This window comes from Silurus aristotelis, assembly GCF_946808225.1.
Source record: "Silurus aristotelis genome assembly, chromosome: 1".
NCBI lineage: Eukaryota > Metazoa > Chordata > Actinopteri > Siluriformes > Siluridae > Silurus > Silurus aristotelis.
In genome coordinates this window covers 11,756,548-11,777,441 of record NC_139574.1, presented here as the reverse complement: position 1 = coordinate 11,777,441, position 20,894 = coordinate 11,756,548, and the positions used below count along the sequence as shown (strand labels likewise).

At 36.8% G+C, this 20,894-nt stretch overlaps 1 protein-coding gene across 1 annotated transcript in view; it reads right to left on the bottom strand.

Moving 5' to 3' along the window:
- Window positions 1-356: 356 nt before the first annotated feature.
- Window positions 357-20,894, bottom strand: part of vopp1b (VOPP1 WW domain binding protein b) — a 64,356-nt gene continuing 43,818 nt past the window's right edge. The window contains exons 5-6 of the mRNA XM_083549485.1: window positions 16,214-16,347; window positions 357-2,267 (exon numbers count right to left, since the gene is read on the bottom strand). Of these exons, the coding sequence (XP_083405611.1) occupies window positions 2,080-2,267; window positions 16,214-16,347 (322 nt within the window). The 3' untranslated portion in view covers window positions 357-2,079. The remainder of the gene's footprint in view (window positions 2,268-16,213; window positions 16,348-20,894) is intronic.

Here is a 20,894-nt window from a genome sequence, read left to right as displayed (position 1 = left end):
CCCCAAATAAACACTGATAGATGAAGTATATCATTGAGTATGCTTAAATATGGTTCCAGTTAAAGTGCTTTTTACACATCAAGTACCCAAAGTAAAAGTGATCAATAAGAATTCATTATTTCTAGTAGTGGCAAAAAGTAAGATATTACTCATTAAAATGTAATGAAGTGTCCCCCAAATGAAAATACCTGAAGTACAGACTTTTGAAAAGAAATTTACTCTAGTACGGTAACAATGTCAGAAAAAAGTTTGTCTACAGCTGCACAGATCCCCTATGCATACAAAAGTACATCACAAGTAAGAATTTTATATTAGTATTGCATTCATGAATCACTAAAACCACACACACGACACTGTTTGTTGGTTACTGACATGGCAATGACAGTTTATTGGATACAATATGACAGAACATCAGAGAGAATATCTTCTTATCTTTTGTTTTGATTAAGGATGGAAATCCTTGCGTTTAGCTCCTACAGCTTGCTGCTCGGTTTCATGTAATAGCACTTACACCTCTAACTTGCATGTCTTTCAGCCAAGTCTAATACAGTGATACGACACACACCTATTACAATTACTAAGCAAGTTGTACATAAAACTGACCCCATCTTGACTTTGCATAGAACAGCCATTTAAATGTACATAATCAACAAAAATAAACCTAGCAAATGTTATCCTGTTATCCAACCGCCTCCTACTCAAGCTTGAACGACATTCTTTCACTCTAAACATCTCTCAAAACCTTGCAAGAATGCTTCAAAAACTTTACTTAAACCCTCCACTTCAAGTTTCTTTCACATGAATAAGAGAAAGACACTGGGCTTCAAGGCATGTCATCATTAAGGTGAAGTGTTAATATTAATCCTGTGGCTATATATGGTTTTTTGTTTTGTTTTGTTTTTGTCCCAAACACTGCACTATTAAATGTTATTTCAACTTTTTCTTTTTCCTTTTTTCAAAGAAAGAGAAAATAACATTTATTGCAATTCTGGAACTTGTGCTTAACTTATTTGTACCATTGGTTTTAGAACCTCAAAGTAATAAAACGTGTGATAAATTGCTTTAAAAGAGCATACCAGCTCATACTAGCAGTTAATTGTGCATTTTGTAATGCTTAACTTCATAAATCAAGAGTATGAACTGAACGGACACAGGAGGATCGCAGAGGACCATCACACAGCCTCTATGCTCAAAGGTAAAAGGGAAAATTCAATAGCTACATTAAAAAAAAAAAAACTTCTGATCACTTACATTGGAGGAAGGTGGCTTGAGTTCGGGTTGGCGCTGTGTATGGCAGTGAAAAGGTTGCATGCAGGGGATCATGAATGGACTATTCTTGGCGGTGTCATCATCAATTAGATGATTCAGGATCATACCTTCACTTTGTGTAATAGCCAATGCCCCCTAGTGTGAAATGAATTATGATGAATGAGCAACCTGTATGGACCTGCTTGACTAGTGGTTTCAAAGGTGTGCTGTCCTTCCAGCTTGATAATCACACACTGTTTCAGTAATCATCAGTTGATGCCTGCAGAGGTCCTCTTGTTCAAACACAACAATGTCCTTGCTGTACCCTCTAAAAAAGATGGTCTGACTTCTTTGTCCCAAGCCTCCAGGCTTCCAAATTGCCCGGCAATAAAAGGCGTCCTTCAATGATAACTGCCATTTTCATTTGTACATTCGGACCAACAGTAAAAATAAGACAGTTGGATTTAATGCTACCTTCTTTCCAGTGTGCCAGTGTGCCATTGTCCATCATTTTTGAATATTTGAGCTGAAACACAGTTCATGTTCTGTATCGTCTGTCTTTCCATTTTTTTCCCCTGAAAAAAATCATGTTCTTTTTGTTTAAGTACACACTCAGATTAAATCAACTCTGTCCACCTATAAAATGTTGAACAACGGAAAAGAAAAACGTTGTATCCTAAAACAAGCACACAAAATTAAAACAAGCCACTTGAAGCTACTTGAGATTGAGTTGTAGGCTGCCGGAGGGTCTGGGCAGCATCACGTCACATCGTACTGACTCAGATATATCCGATCTGTTGGAGTGTGGTGTGCCATGGTGAACGTCTGGACCTACTTCTTCTCTGTGGTCTTGAAGACCTGGTCATAAGATGGTGGAGGTTGGTTGCAGTAGGCTGGCGGTGGTGGGTATGAACTCATCAGGTGGGCCGTGCTGGGCTGACCCGGGTAGGCAGGGGCCAGAGGCATCGTCATGGCAATGCTGGGGTCACCATAGCCCTGAATGCCAGGCTGCTGAGAAACTGGGGAGGGGAAAATAAAAGTCACTGAACTGCTTGTACACTAAAAATGCACGGATAAAATAAAGAATGATGATGGGAAATTTAAAAAATTAGCTTAATTTAATAAACTTGGCATTTATTGCAGCAACAAAAAAAAAGAAAAGAAACCGTAAAGTAATGAAAAAAAATTCCCACCAAAGTAAACTGAATACTATTATTATTTTATTCACAATTATTTCTCAGTTTAGATCTCCTGACTTAGTTTTGCACTAATTACTATTTTTATGTTCATTTCTTGTCAAGTGGTCTTCCTTGTAAATATTTATACCTACAGATACCTACTCCTGACCTGTGCATTCAGGAGCCTCAGTCTTGTGAGTCCACAGAAAACTAAGTGGATGAGAGTCTATGGTCTTTCTGGGATAAGAAACTGAGCTCACTGGATTTACACTAGATTCTTAAATAAAATAAAATCTATTTCCCCTTCTCTGTCAGCTAGCATTTTATTGCAATGCTGCTACTTGTATACTTGTATTTTATGATGATTTTATATCTACAGTGTATGTATAGCTATAGATTTGACTTTGGTCATGTTTGCGCTTTAGACACAATTTAAAGGTCAGATGTTTAAAAGGCCAGACAGACGATATCAGAAGAAATATGGCATTTGTTCTTATCCATGTTGTGATATTAACTAGTAATGGGGGTTGTTGCTCTGCAGGGGGGAAGATGTCCTTTAAAAAACATGGTCAATTTTGAGGGCTGACAATGACATGCAGAGGACAAGACCTTGTTTTTTGGTGTCACTGAAGGGAAATGCAGAAATCTCAGACCAAAGTACAGACTGATAATAATTCCTTCATAAAACTGTTAGCTTTTTTCTTTTTGCCCATTTTACTTTCCTTATGTACCTTATGTATCTACATTCGCATTTTTGGACTTAATCAAGAGTTATTCAAGTTCAAATTATTCAAGTTCATTGGTGTCTAAACTACTGCTGTTTCTGTTCCTCTTCCAGCCTGTTCACATGGTGTACAGACGAACAGATAATTAACATCACCACCAGGGAAGAGAGAGCATTTGATCATTGCTTCACTGAACTGAAAAACAGACACTGTGCTGTCCTGTGCCTGACTATTAAGCATTCTAGTTCTACAGCGAACCACCATCTTCTAATAAGGACAAAAACGGTGTTGAAATATGGCTGTCAGTAAAAGACAAGTGGAGCTTTCAAATAGGTAATAACTCCTTTGATACATTTCTAGAAACATTAACAGAGGACCTTTTTTATTTTTAATAATGATGCAAACAGATGTACAGTATGACATGGTTTAAGTTCAGTGATGCCAAGCAAGATCTCAGATTTACAAGGTAGGGAATAAATTATCATTAAGCATTATCTGAGAGACAGGTGTTCTATATATATCAACACATCTTCTAGTGTTCTATACTAATCAACACATCTTCATGTGTTCTATACTAATCAACACATCTTCATGTGTTCTATACTAATCAACACATCTTCATGTGTTCTATACTAATCAACACATCTTCATGTGTTCTATACTAATCAACACATCTTCATGTGTTCTATACTAATCAACACATCATGTGTTCTATACTAATGAAAACATCTTCATGTGTTCTATACTAATGAAAACATCTTCATGTGTTCTATACTAATCAACACATCTTCATGTGTTCTATACTAATGAAAACATCTTCATGTGTTCTATACTAATGAAAACATCTTCATGTGTTCTATACTAATGAAAACATCTTCATGTGTTCTATACTAATCAACACATCTTCATGTGTTCTATACTAATCAACACATCTTCATGTGTTCTATACTAATGAAAACATCTTCATGTGTTCTATACTAATCAACCCATCTTCTAGTGTTCTATACTAATCAACCCATCTTCATGTGTTCTATACTAATCAACACATCTTCATGTGTTCTATACTAATCAACACATCTTCATGTGTTCTATACTAATCAACACATCTTCATGTGTTCTATACTAATCAACCCATCTTCATGTGTTCTATACTAATCAACACATCTTCTAGTGTTCTATACTAATCAACCCATCTTCATGTGTTCTATACTAATCAACACATCTTCATGTGTTCTATACTAATCAACACATCTTCATGTGTTCTATACTAATCAACACATCTTCATGTGTTCTATACTAATCAACCCATCTTCATGTGTTCTATACTAATCAACACATCTTCTAGTGTTCTATACTAATCAACCCATCTTCATGTGTTCTATACTAATCAACCCATCTTCATGTGTTCTATACTAATCAACACATCTTCTAGTGTTCTATACTAATCAACCCATCTTCATGTGTTCTATACTAATGAAAACATCTTCATGTGTTCTATACTAATCAACCCATCTTCATGTGTTCTATACTAATGAAAACATCTTCATGTGTTCTATACTAATCAACACATCTTCATGTGTTCTATACTAATCAACCCATCTTCTAGTGTTCTATACTAATCAACCCATCTTCATGTGTTCTATACTAATGAACCCATCTTCATGTGTTCTATACTAATCAACACATCTTCATGTGTTCTATACTAATCAACACATCTTCATGTGTTCTATACTAATCAACACATCTTCATGTGTTCTATACTAATCAACACATCTTCATGTGTTCTATACTAATCAACCCATCTTCATGTGTTCTATACTAATCAACACATCTTCTAGTGTTCTATACTAATCAACCCATCTTCATGTGTTCTATACTAATGAACCCATCTTCATGTGTTCTATACTAATCAACACATCTTCATGTGTTCTATACTAATGAACCCATCTTCATGTGTTCTATACTAATGAACCCATCTTCATGTGTTCTATACTAATCAACACATCTTCATGTGTTCTATACTAATGAAAACATCTTCATGTGTTCTATACTAATCAACACATCTTCATGTGTTCTATACTAATCAACACATCTTCTAGTGTTCTATACTAATCAACACATCTTCATGTGTTCTATACTAATCAACACATCTTCATGTGTTCTATACTAATCAACACATCTTCATGTGTTCTATACTAATCAACACATCTTCATGTGTTCTATACTAATGAACCCATCTTCATGTGTTCTATACTAATCAACACATCTTCATGTGTTCTATACTAATCAACACATCTTCATGTGTTCTATACTAATCAACACATCTTCATGTGTTCTATACTAATCAACACATCTTCATGTGTTCTATACTAATCAACACATCTTCATGTGTTCTATACTAATCAACACATCTTCATGTGTTCTATACTAATCAACACATCTTCATGTGTTCTATACTAATCAACACATCTTCATGTGTTCTATACTAATGAAAACATCTTCATGTGTTCTATACTAATGAAAACATCTTCATGTGTTCTATACTAATCAACACATCTTCATGTGTTCTATACTAATGAAAACATCTTCATGTGTTCTATACTAATGAAAACATCTTCATGTGTTCTATACTAATCAACACATCTTCATGTGTTCTATACTAATGAAAACATCTTCATGTGTTCTATACTAATCAACACATCTTCATGTGTTCTATACTAATGAACCCATCTTCATGTGTTCTATACTAATCAACCCATCTTCTAGTGTTCTATACTAATCAACCCATCTTCATGTGTTCTATACTAATGAACCCATCTTCATGTGTTCTATACTAATGAACCCATCTTCATGTGTTCTATACTAATCAACACATCTTCATGTGTTCTATACTAATCAACACATCTTCATGTGTTCTATACTAATCAACCCATCTTCATGTGTTCTATACTAATCAACACATCTTCTAGTGTTCTATACTAATCAACCCATCTTCATGTGTTCTATACTAATCAACACATCTTCTAGTGTTCTATACTAATCAACACATCTTCATGTGTTCTATACTAATGAACCCATCTTCATGTGTTCTATACTAATGAACCCATCTTCATGTGTTCTATACTAATCAACACATCTTCATGTGTTCTATACTAATCAACCCATCTTCTAGTGTTCTATACTAATCAACCCATCTTCATGTGTTCTATACTAATGAACCCATCTTCATGTGTTCTATACTAATCAACCCATCTTCTAGTGTTCTATACTAATCAACCCATCTTCATGTGTTCTATACTAATGAACCCATCTTCATGTGTTCTATACTAATGAACCCATCTTCATGTGTTCTATACTAATCAACACATCTTCTAGTGTTCTATACTAATCAACACATCTTCATGTGTTCTATACTAATCAACCCATCTTCTAGTGTTCTATACTAATCAACCCATCTTCATGTGTTCTATACTAATGAACCCATCTTCATGTGTTCTATACTAATCAACACATCTTCATGTGTTCTATACTAATCAACACATCTTCATGTGTTCTATACTAATCAACACATCTTCATGTGTTCTATACTAATCAACCCATCTTCATGTGTTCTATACTAATCAACCCATCTTCATGTGTTCTATACTAATCAACACATCTTCTAGTGTTCTATACTAATCAACCCATCTTCATGTGTTCTATACTAATCAACCCATCTTCATGTGTTCTATACTAATCAACACATCTTCTAGTGTTCTATACTAATCAACCCATCTTCATGTGTTCTATACTAATGAAAACATCTTCATGTGTTCTATACTAATCAACACATCTTCATGTGTTCTATACTAATGAAAACATCTTCATGTGTTCTATACTAATGAAAACATCTTCATGTGTTCTATACTAATGAAAACATCTTCATGTGTTCTATACTAATCAACACATCTTCATGTGTTCTATACTAATGAAAACATCTTCATGTGTTCTATACTAATCAACCCATCTTCTAGTGTTCTATACTAATCAACCCATCTTCATGTGTTCTATACTAATGAACCCATCTTCATGTGTTCTATACTAATCAACACATCTTCATGTGTTCTATACTAATCAACACATCTTCATGTGTTCTATACTAATCAACACATCTTCATGTGTTCTATACTAATGAACCCATCTTCATGTGTTCTATACTAATGAACCCATCTTCATGTGTTCTATACTAATCAACACATCTTCATGTGTTCTATACTAATGAAAACATCTTCATGTGTTCTATACTAATCAACACATCTTCATGTGTTCTATACTAATCAACACATCTTCATGTGTTCTATACTAATCAACACATCTTCATGTGTTCTATACTAATCAACACATCTTCTAGTGTTCTATACTAATGAACCCATCTTCATGTGTTCTATACTAATCAACACATCTTCATGTGTTCTATACTAATCAACACATCTTCATGTGTTCTATACTAATCAACACATCTTCATGTGTTCTATACTAATCAACACATCTTCATGTGTTCTATACTAATCAACACATCTTCATGTGTTCTATACTAATCAACACATCTTCATGTGTTCTATACTAATCAACACATCTTCATGTGTTCTATACTAATCAACACATCTTCATGTGTTCTATACTAATCAACACATCTTCATGTGTTCTATACTAATCAACACATCTTCATGTGTTCTATACTAATGAAAACATCTTCATGTGTTCTATACTAATGAAAACATCTTCATGTGTTCTATACTAATCAACACATCTTCATGTGTTCTATACTAATGAAAACATCTTCATGTGTTCTATACTAATGAAAACATCTTCATGTGTTCTATACTAATCAACACATCTTCATGTGTTCTATACTAATGAAAACATCTTCATGTGTTCTATACTAATCAACACATCTTCATGTGTTCTATACTAATGAACCCATCTTCATGTGTTCTATACTAATCAACCCATCTTCTAGTGTTCTATACTAATCAACCCATCTTCATGTGTTCTATACTAATGAACCCATCTTCATGTGTTCTATACTAATCAACACATCTTCTAGTGTTCTATACTAATCAACACATCTTCTAGTGTTCTATACTAATCAACCCATCTTCATGTGTTCTATACTAATGAACCCATCTTCATGTGTTCTATACTAATCAACACATCTTCATGTGTTCTATACTAATCAACACATCTTCTAGTGTTCTATACTAATCAACACATCTTCATGTGTTCTATACTAATCAACACATCTTCATGTGTTCTATACTAATCAACACATCTTCATGTGTTCTATACTAATCAACCCATCTTCATGTGTTCTATACTAATCAACACATCTTCTAGTGTTCTATACTAATCAACCCATCTTCATGTGTTCTATACTAATCAACACATCTTCTAGTGTTCTATACTAATCAACACATCTTCATGTGTTCTATACTAATGAACCCATCTTCATGTGTTCTATACTAATGAACCCATCTTCATGTGTTCTATACTAATCAACACATCTTCATGTGTTCTATACTAATCAACCCATCTTCTAGTGTTCTATACTAATCAACCCATCTTCATGTGTTCTATACTAATGAACCCATCTTCATGTGTTCTATACTAATCAACACATCTTCTAGTGTTCTATACTAATCAACCCATCTTCATGTGTTCTATACTAATGAACCCATCTTCATGTGTTCTATACTAATCAACACATCTTCATGTGTTCTATACTAATCAACCCATCTTCTAGTGTTCTATACTAATCAACCCATCTTCATGTGTTCTATACTAATGAACCATCTTCATGTGTTCTATACTAATCAACACATCTTCATGTGTTCTATACTAATGAAAACATCTTCATGTGTTCTATACTAATGAAAACATCTTCATGTGTTCTATACTAATGAAAACATCTTCATGTGTTCTATACTAATCAACACATCTTCATGTGTTCTATACTAATGAAAACATCTTAATGTGTTCTATACTAATGAAAACATCTTCATGTGTTCTATACTAATGAAAACATCTTCATGTGTTCTATACTAATCAACACATCTTCATGTGTTCTATACTAATGAACCCATCTTCATGTGTTCTATACTAATCAACCCATCTTCTAGTGTTCTATACTAATCAACCCATCTTCATGTGTTCTATACTAATCAACACATCTTCTAGTGTTCTATACTAATCAACCCATCTTCATGTGTTCTATACTAATCAACCCATCTTCTAGTGTTCTATACTAATCAACCCATCTTCTAGTGTTCTATACTAATCAACCCATCTTCATGTGTTCTATACTAATGAACCCATCTTCATGTGTTCTATACTAATCAACACATCTTCATGTGTTCTATACTAATCAACACATCTTCATGTGTTCTATACTAATGAAAACATCTTCATGTGTTCTATACTAATGAAAACATCTTCATGTGTTCTATACTAATGAAAACATCTTCATGTGTTCTATACTAATCAACACATCTTCATGTGTTCTATACTAATGAAAACATCTTCATGTGTTCTATACTAATGAACCCATCTTCATGTGTTCTATACTAATGAAAACATCTTCATGTGTTCTATACTAATCAACCCATCTTCATGTGTTCTATACTAATCAACCCATCTTCTAGTGTTCTATACTAATCAACCCATCTTCATGTGTTCTATACTAATCAACACATCTTCTAGTGTTCTATACTAATCAACCCATCTTCATGTGTTCTATACTAATCAACACATCTTCATGTGTTCTATACTAATCAACCCATCTTCTAGTGTTCTATACTAATCAACCCATCTTCATGTGTTCTATACTAATCAACCCATCTTCTAGTGTTCTATACTAATCAACCCATCTTCATGTGTTCTATACTAATGAACCCATCTTCATGTGTTCTATACTAATCAACACATCTTCATGTGTTCTATACTAATCAACACATCTTCATGTGTTCTATACTAATCAACACATCTTCATGTGTTCTATACTAATGAAAACATCTTCATGTGTTCTATACTAATGAAAACATCTTCATGTGTTCTATACTAATCAACACATCTTCATGTGTTCTATACTAATGAAAACATCTTCATGTGTTCTATACTAATCAACACATCTTCATGTGTTCTATACTAATGAAAACATCTTCATGTGTTCTATACTAATCAACACATCTTCATGTGTTCTATACTAATGAACCCATCTTCATGTGTTCTATACTAATCAACCCATCTTCTAGTGTTCTATACTAATCAACCCATCTTCATGTGTTCTATACTAATGAACCCATCTTCATGTGTTCTATACTAATCAACCCATCTTCTAGTGTTCTATACTAATCAACCCATCTTCATGTGTTCTATACTAATCAACCCATCTTCATGTGTTCTATACTAATGAAAACATCTTCATGTGTTCTATACTAATCAACACATCTTCATGTGTTCTATACTTCTTCTTCTTCTTCTTCTTTCGGCTGCTCCCATTAGGGGTCGCCACAGCGGATCATCCGTCTCCATACCACCCTGTCCTCTATATCTGCCTCTTTTACACCAATTCATGTGTTCTATACTAATGAACCCATCTTCATGTGTTCTATACTAATCAACCCATCTTCTAGTGTTCTATACTAATCAACCCATCTTCATGTGTTCTATACTAATGAACCCATCTTCATGTGTTCTATACTAATCAACCCATCTTCTAGTGTTCTATACTAATCAACCCATCTTCATGTGTTCTGCACTAATGAGCACATCTTCATGTGTTCTACACTAATCCACCCATCTTCAGCTGCATGAATGTTGAATGCCGACTAGTACAAATTACTATTGCAAACTACTGCATTAACAATTTTCACCTGACTGACGTTCTAATAAGGATTTTAAGAAAATTTATAATTAAAAAACCAACAGTGTCCACAAACACAATCTAGTTAATTACTCAGGACATTATCTTACATTTAAGTTTTGAGTTTACTTTGAGTTTATTTAAGGTCACTTTAAATTGGATAAGATCTAATTTAAATCTAAACTGCTTTAAATGCTGAGCTGAGCAGATTACTGCATTGCATTCATAGATCTACAGTTCAGCTCTCCATGATCAATGAAAGACAAAATGCTAGTGACCTTTGAATACAGACTCTCCCTATTCATACTAAAGCAATAACCAGCATTAACCTTAACCTGTCACTGAGCCTTTGTATTTATGTTGATTGCATAAAAACAGACCACTTAGTCTCACTGCTGTTAGCTGTCAGTAAATAGATTAGCGTTCTTTTTTTTTTAAACCAATAAACATACTTTAAGACTAAACAAACGTACTAAAAATCTACTAACCTTGAGCACTGGATTAACAGAGACTCACCTCTTCTGTTTTCTATTTGACTGCTCGCTGTAAAAAAATCTTTTTTTTTTTTTTTTTTTGGTTCCACCCACCTCATCCCCCATACCATTCACATGATATTTCTATGTTTAACTACAAAAATAACCATAACCTGTTAATTGGATCATAATAAATCAGCAGTAGAGATGCTGTTCGAAAAAAAACTGCTAGAGAAATTGCATTTTGCAATGTGTTATTGTCCCATGTTGTTAAACAGGATTATTACAATGTATAAGGGTGAGATGCTGGAGTTTGAAATAGGTTTCAAAATGTATAATTAATCCAGTAGTACAGTAATTAAAGAATAGAAAGTGTTGGGAATGAGTTGACAGGGTTAGAGGCTTAAACTGACTGTAGATTTGACTTTGGTCATGTTTGCACTTTAGACACAATTTAAGGGATAGATGTTTAAAAGGCCAGGCAGAAAATTTAAGAAGAAATATGGCATTTTCTTGTATCTATGTTGTGTGGTAATGGGGGTATTAATCACATGCAAAGCTTGTGTAAGCTTGATAATATGTGCATAATTTGGATTTTTTTTGTCCATTGGTAGGATTAGTTTAGGTTTTAGAATTGCTATATTTGTAGCTAGCAAGTTTGCAAAATTCTGTGTTGAAGTGACTCTAAATCAGATTAAAACACTCTAATGGTGCTAATCTCAACTAACAAATTCTTTACAAATTTACTTTACATCAGCAAATTTGGAGTACAGTCTAAAGCCAGCTTTAGTGTACTTTTGTAGGGTTCAGGGTTCAGTACTAGGTCTAGATGCAGGCCGGGATGGTGTAGGGGGAAGACAGATGCTCAGGTGGGCAACAGCTTTACTGTATATGCAACAAAAAGCAAACATGTAGCTCTTCTCAGACAGATAAACACACTGGCAGCCATGGTTGTTTAAACACTTACATGATCTTCATTGCTGTTAGCATGTTTCCTGCTGCTAGATTCCCCAAAGTCCACAATGTGTGCTTTTTCATATTATTATTATTTTTTTAAGCTGATCTGAAATCAATGCATAACACCGTAGAAGACGTGCCAGACTTTATGGGGATTTTGATTTCTCTGGATTATAAGTAGCAACCAGATCAATGATAAAAATCTTTAAAATAATTAATATAATACATGATTTAAAATACCCTGTTCATAAATAAAACACTGATTTTTAAATAATTTGGTACATTTTAGAAATTTGTCTACTAAGAAGAGGAATAATATTGTAAATATGACTGCTCTAAATTTTAGTGTACATTTTAATCCTGTTCAAAACTGTAATATTTTTCTCTAATATTAATAATCTATACTGGGAATGAGGTCAGGCTGATGTACCAAGGGGTCGTGAGTGATGCAGAGAGCAGGTTGGTGGTGAACAACCACAGGGTGTCACTAAGCACAAATCTTAGTGCTGGCAGATAATCAGCTCAGACTCGGTCTGTTCGGTTGAAACACTCTTCTACAACTGAATGCACTTGTACAATTATCTTAGAAAGAGAGAGAACTGTGATTTCCATGTATCACCGCATGAACAGAATTAGGTACTGCCCCGTATTATTTAAACTCAATTCAGTTTTCCACATGAGTGAGTGCGATAAGAATGGAGCTTAAATCATTTCCCCTGTATTTATATAGAGATGCTTCAAAAGCCCTGGATGAACTACTTTTGTCTCTAAACTCTAATGAAAGAAATCAAATAATCAAATACTGTATGGATGAAACTTCCAGAAATGGGAGTGTGTTCATGCTTCATGCTGTAAATACAAACTTCATTGTTTTTAAACTTTTTTATAAGATCTTTTTGTAGAACTTGTTGGCTTGTTGTTGATCATGCTACATGCTTAACATATAGGTAACCGTGATAAAAATTCAATATCTTTATTAATGAACCCAGAGAGGCATCAATTCTCTGGCATAAGCTTTTAAACATCATCTATAATTTATTGTCTGCTTGATTGCTTGAGTTCTGTTTGCTCTCTGGTGAGAAACTATAGCTAAGACTGCTTCCTGAAGGGTCTTCATACCAATTAAAAAGAGGAACAAACTTTCTGTCCCCACAATAAACAACAGGACATTTATTTGTCATACAGTCTGAAATCAAAGCCTTTAAAAAAAAAAAGTTATAGCTTTATTCACAGATTATGCTTCACCCTATCAGACTAATAAGAGGGGGAAAAAATTTTTTTTAAATTAAAATAAAAAAGTCAGCAGTTTCCTGAATACTTCTTAGAGCTACATTTTGCTTGAATTACAGCCTTAATCTTTTTGGATGCGTCTGCACTAGCTACGCACACCAAGATTTGCAGAACTGCTCAAGTTTTATGCAGCAGTGGACTGCTGTCTTCAAGTCCATCCACAGATATTCTATCGGATTTAAATCAGGGCTCTGACTTGGCAACTCAGGGACATTCATCTTCCAATCCTTAAGTCATTGCATTGTTCTTTTGGTGGTATGTTTAGGATCAGTGTTGTTGGAGGGTGAATGACCTTCCTATCTTCAGCTGGCAAGTATAGAGATGCAGGTTTTTCTCAAGAACTTGGATGTACTTGGCAACATCAATTTTCTCTTCAATCCTGGCCAATCGCCCAGTCCCCACTGAAGAGAAAACCACTACATCATAATGCTTCCACTACAATGCTTCATAGCAGGCATGGTGTGTTTTGTGTGGTGTGCTGTGTTTGCTTTTTTCCAAATATAGTGCTTGTAGTTCAAAAACAATTTGAGTGTGGCACTTTTTCGGGAAAGGCTGGTTTCCTGGCACCTTGCCATGCAGGTCAGCTTTGTGTAATGATTGTGAGATAGTTACATGCACAGATTGACCAATCCCAGTCCATCAAAGTTGCTTTTGGCTTCTTGGTAGCTTCTCAAATCAATGTTCTCCTGGCTTAGTAATCCAGTTTTGATGGAGGGCCTAATGTAGGCAATGTCTTGGTAGTACCATACGTTTTCCACTTCTTAATGATGCTCTGAACTACTACCAGTGGAATCTTCCAAAAACTGCTGGATTTATACTGAAGTGAATAAAACCCACTATAATTGATGTCAGGTGGGGCAGTTAGCCTGGTGTTTGTTTAGTTGCACCTTAACATGTTTGTAATGTAATACTCTAACGGGCTGATCTTTTTACCAGACCATTTATTTTACTAATTAAATTTTAATAACCCCCCCAGAAAGTTTTCAAATGTTATATTCACTTGGATGATGGTAATAATGTGTATACAGCAATAAAACAAATTGACTAGAGAGATTTATTTTATTTTCCGAAGTGTCATTAAAAAAGGTCAAGATTTTGATGATTTTCTATAGGCGATCTATATTATATAGGGTTATTTCTGCTTAGGGTCCTTTTATAGAAGGTAAACAATAGTATTATTTTTCACAATGTGGTAGAAACAAATACTGACATGAAAGGCAGTACTAGTTTCCATATAACACACTAATAATATGTAAATTGGATCCAGCCTGAACAGGGCTCAACATATCTAAACAACAAAGTACCTGAAGCTAAACTTTTAAATGAGAACTGAATATGATAGAAACAAAAATACAATAATACTAGAGGATACCTTTGAGAACATGGAAATCTCATCACATTTTGACTTTACATGTATTGTCTCTACCTGACTAAATGTATCTAATGTTCAACATTGCTCTCTTCTATGCTAAGTTGCATTGATAAAATATCATCAACAATATCATTTAGAAACACAAACAGGCAAATATAAAGTGCCAGTGTTGGAAAAAAAATATCAAGTGCAAGAAACCCTCTATCTGTTCATTTGTACAGTTCAGTACAAGTCCATAAAAATGTAAATAACCTCAAATAAAAATTAAATAAAATCGTCGATTAGGCTGAACTGAGTTGAACTTAAAGATGGAAGCATCTCGAAAAACTCAGCATCAACTTTTCTTTTTGTTAAGAATGCCATTGTTTTTCATTCACTGAAAGTTTAATCTGTTTGTGCATCGCTCTCTGCTGCCTTCACGGCATGTGCAACTGCATATTTATTTCATTATATGAAAAGGCTTCTCGGTCCTTGCGATCTTGCGGTCCGGATTCGCACCGGAGTCCGCCAGTTGGCGACCCCTGACTACTCCGTGCACAGCCTGGTGAGTGCAGAATGGTGTATGCAGTTACAGAAGTCTGTTGCTCAGTAATATTGTTTGCCTCGTCTATTCTGAACAGCAGGAAGTTGGTGGTGGCCATATGCTGGTGCCATATTTGTTTACAATCACACAAGCTTTATCTGAGAGTTCCTGCTTATCCTGCATGCAGAGAGGGAGAAATGCAGGGAAGGACAAAAACCGAGGAGATGAAGAGCTGCAGGGGTGGGATGAAGTTGATGAGGAAATATCTCTCATGCCTGTAACTACCCTGTGGCTTTCTGGACCTCAGAACTGATAATAAATGTCTGCCTCGACATAGCTGTCTGAGCTATGGCTCTCCACACTACTCCAGGCTTATGTGTGTTGGGAAATGAGGTAGTGTGATTATTAAGAGCTTAGGAATGACGTAAAATCGGTGAAAGTTTGCATTTGGATTATAATAGGAGTCCCACTGGCCACGACCCAAACAGAAAAAGCTAAATAAACGATACACTTCATTGTAACCTGAACAGGAAGTAGGCATTCTTACCTGGTGTGCTCACAGGGTGTCTGGTGAATGACACGTTAAAGGCAGGCTCTTCACTCAGAGGAGACGGATACATGCGTCGGCGAATGAAAAAGCCGGCTCCACAGCAGAACAGCACTCCCATCATCAGCAGCAGCCTAATGTACAGACAGTCAACGGAAATTACACCATCATGGGCACGTTCTATCACTTTCACCTCTTTGCATTACACTAATTTCTTTGAAGCTTCCATTTTTTGGGTATATCATTAAATCTGTAGCTTTTATTACATTCGAGAAACACTACTCTCATAAACTCGCAATATAGTGTTTCAGAGTTCATCATTTTTAGAGCTCCTGGCTTTGTTCAGGGTGATTAAATGATCTGGTAGTTGTTATCGTACATTGTAAAGAAACGTTATATAAATAAGCACAGATGTGTTCAACTTTTAGTGCATGGTAATTCACTCTTATCTACAAAAGGCTGATGTAACTGTAGACCACCAAGTAAGAGAAGCTCCTGATGGTTTATTCAGTACATTGTGATTCTCTTGATAATTAACAAACAAGTCTCCAGTTCGGATGGAATAATAGCCTGCAGCAACATCAAACTTTTATTTAATATTGAAGCATATCTTAACGCTTATCATTCAGTAAACACTAAAGCTGAGTGCACACGTTTATTTACGCTTTACATAAACTGCAAAATGTTAATTAAAAAAGAAGGAATCATTTAAAATGTTTTTTATTTTTTATGTGAGTTGTGCCCTAAACCCAGCCATTAGGGGGGCACACGCCAGTGTACTCTTAGTGCCGGTCCCAAGCCCGGGTAAATGGGGAGGGTTGCGTTAGGAAGGGCATCCAGCGTAAAACATGTGCCAAATCAAATATGCGGATCACAAATGAGAATTTCATACCGGATCGGTCGAGGCCCGGGTTAACAACGACCGCCACAGGTATCGTTAGCCGACAGGGTACCGGTGGAAATTGGGCTACTGTTGGCCGAAGGAGGAGAAGGAGAGGAGGAAGGCGTCTACAGAGACGGCAGGAAAAGGAGCAGTGTAGGAGAGTAGAGGTTCGGGTTGGTACTTTAAATGTTGGTACTATGACGGGTAAAGGGAGAGAGATAGCTGATATGATGGAGAGGAGAAAGGTAGATGTGTTGTGTGTTCAGGAGACCAAGTGGAAAGGGAGTAAGGCCAGGAACATTGGAGGTGGGTTTAAACTGTTTTATCATGGTGTGGATGGGAAGAGAAATGGTGTAGGGGTGATTCTGAAGGAAGCGTACAGTAAGAGTGTAGTGGAGGTGAAGAGAGTTTCTGATAGGGTGATGATCGTGAAGGTGGAAGTTGAAGGGATGATGATAAATGTCATCAGTGCCTATGCTCCACAAGTTGGCTGTGAGATGGAGGAGAGGGAAAGATTCTGGAGTGAATTAGATGAAGTGGTAGATGGTGTACCTAGGAAAGAACGATTGGTGATTGGGGCAGACTTTAATGGGCATGTAGGTGAAGGGAACAGAGGTGATGAGGAGGTGATGGGTAGGTATGGTTTTAAGGAGAGGAATGTGGAAGGTCAGATGGTGGTAGATTTTGCTAAAAGGATGGAAATGGCAGTGGTGAACACGTATTTTAAGAAGAAGGAGGATCATAGGGTGACGTATAAGAGTGGAGGAAGGTGCACACAGGTGGATTATCTTCTGTGTAGGAGATGCAACCTGAAGGAGATTGGAGACTGTAAGGTGTTGGCGGGGGACAGTGTAGCTAGACAGTATCGGATGGTGGTCTGTAGGATGGTTTTGGAGGCGAAGAAGAAGAGGAGGAAAGTAAGGTTTGAAAGAAGAATAAGATGGTGGAAACTAAAGGAGGAAGAGTGTAGTGTGAGGTTCAGGGAAGAGGTCAGACAGGGGCTCGGTGGAGGTGAAGAGGTGCCGGATGATTGGGCAACTACTGCAGGAGTGATGAGGGAGGCAGCTAGAAAAGTACTTGGTGTGACATCTGGAAATAGAAAGCAAGACAAGGAGACGTGGTGGTGGAATGAGGAAGTGCAGGAGAGCATTAGGGGGAAGAGGTTGGCAAAACAGAAGTGGGATCGACAGAGTGATGAGAAAAGTAGGCAGGAGTACAAGGAGATGCGGCAGCAGGTTAAAAGGGATGTGGCGAAAGCCAAGGAAAAGGCATATGAGGAACTGTATAAGAGGTTGGACACTAAGGAAGGAGAAAAGGATTTATACCGATTGGCCAAGCAGAGGGACCGAGCTGGGAAGGATGTACTGCAAGTTAGAGCAATAAAGGATGGAGAGGGAAATGTGTTGACTAGTGAGGAGAGTGTGTTGAGAAGATGGAGGGAGTATTTTGAGCAGCTGATGAATGAGGAAAATCAGAGAGAGAGAAGGTTGGAGGATGTGGAGTTAGTAAAGCAGGATGTAGATAGGATTAGTAAGGAGGAAGTGAGAGCAGCGATTAAGAGGATGAAGAATGGAAAGTCGGTTGGACCAGATGACATACCGGTAGAAGCGTGGAGATGTTTAGGAGAGATGGCAGTGGAGTTTTTAACCAGATTGTTTAACAGGATTCTGGAAGGGGAGAGGATGCCTGAGGAATGGAGAAGGAGTGTGCTGGTACCGATCTTTAAGCATAAGGGAGATGTGCAGACCTGCAGTAACTACAGGGGAATTAAGTTGATCAGTCACACCATGAAGTTATGGGAAAGAGTAGTGGAAGCCAGGTTGAGAGAAGAGGTGACCATCTGTGAGCAACAGTATGGTTTCATGCCGAGGAAGAGCACCACAGATGCCTTATTTGCTTTAAGGATGTTGATGGAGAAGTATAGAGAAGGACAGAAGGAGCTGCATTGTGTATTTGTGGATTTAGAGAAAGCGTACGACAGGGTGCCGAGAGAGGAGTTGTGGTATTGTATGAGGAAGTCAGGTGTGTCAGAGAAGTATGTGAGGGTGGTGCAGGACATGTATGAGGACAGTGTGACGGCAGTAAAGTGTGCAGTAGGTACGACAGACTGGTTCAGGGTGAAGGTTGGACTGCATCAAGGATCGGCCCTGAGCCCTTTCCTGTTTGCAGTGGTGATGGACAGGTTGACGGACGAGGTCAGACAGGAGTCTCCCTGGACTATGATGTTTGCAGATGATATTGTGATTTGTGGTGAGAGTAGAGAGCAGGTTGAGAAGAGCCTGGAGAGGTGGAGATATGCGCTGGAGAGAAGGGGAATGAAAGTCAGTAGGTGTAAGACAGAGTACATGTGTGTGAATGAGAGGGAGGGCAGTGGAGTGATGCGGTTGCAGGGAGAAGAGGTGGAGAAGGTGGAGGAGTTCAAGTACCTGGGGTCAACAGTGCAAAGTAATGGAGAGTGTGTTAGGGAAGTAAAGAAAAGAGTGCAGGCAGGGTGGAGTGGGTGGAGAAGAGTGACAGGAGTGATTTGTGATAGAAGAGTATCTGCAAGAATGAAAGGGAAAGTTTATAGGACTGTGGTGAGACCTGCGATGTTGTATGGATTAGAGACAGTGGCATTGAGTAAAAGACAGGAGGTGGAGCTGGAGGTAGCAGAGCTGAAGATGTTGAGGGTTTCGTTGGGAGTGACGAGGATGGACAAGATTAGAAATGAGTTTATTAGAGGGACAGCACATGTAGGATGTTTTGGTGACAAGGTGAGGGAGGCGAGATTGAGATGGTTTGGACATGTGCAGAGAAGGGACATGAATTATATTGGTAGAAAAATGCTGAAGATGGAGCCACCAGGTAGGAGGAAAAGAGGAAGGCCAAGGAGGAGGTTCATGGATGTGGTGAGGGAAGACATGCAGGTAGTTGGTGTAAAAGAGGCAGATATAGAGGACAGGGTGGTATGGAGACGGATGATCCGCTGTGGCGACCCCTAATGGGAGCAGCCGAAAGAAGAAGAAGAAGAAGATGTGAGTTGTGCCCTAAATAGTTTAGCGCATATTCCACAAGACACAATAATAGCAGAATTTACACACATCAACCAATAGTTCAATAGTTTACACATGCTTGATTTCTTAATTCAGCATATTGTTTCCTGAATGATTGTATTTATATTGTATTTGTATCACGACTCACAGTTCGGCACACGTGTGACCCGCCGATTAATTGCAGAATTTTTTTTAATTTGCAGAATAATCTTAATTTTTTAACGATCGCAGAGGGAAAGACGGGTTTCTTCTGCTGATGTTGCTTTTTAAATACAGCAATTTCATACCTACACAGAGCAGTCGTGTGTTCACATTAATGGGACGCGTTAATCAGTCAATAACAACGGCTAGCAGAGGAGCAAAAGAAATTAAAATGCTTCCCGCATCATTCAAATTACATGTGTGGAGCATTTCCTGACCTAGTTTTTTTTTTTAAGTAATAAATCGAAAACAAATTATATTTGTCTCCTCCTCTTTTTTTTGCTGATCCGAGAAATGACATGATCCGTGATTTAAAAACTGTAATGTGATCCAAACTGTGAGTTTTGTGATCCGTTGCACCACTAGTATTTAGGTTTTGTAACAATTATTCATGAGTCCCTTGTTTGCCCTGAGTAGTTAAACTGCCCATTTTTATTCAGAAAAATTATCCAGGAACTGCACATTGGTTTTCTTGCAACATCTGAATTTTTGACCCCTTTTGACCATGTGATTGTGATATCCGTCTTTTCACACCTAGGACTTAATCTTAAGGGGCTGGTAGACA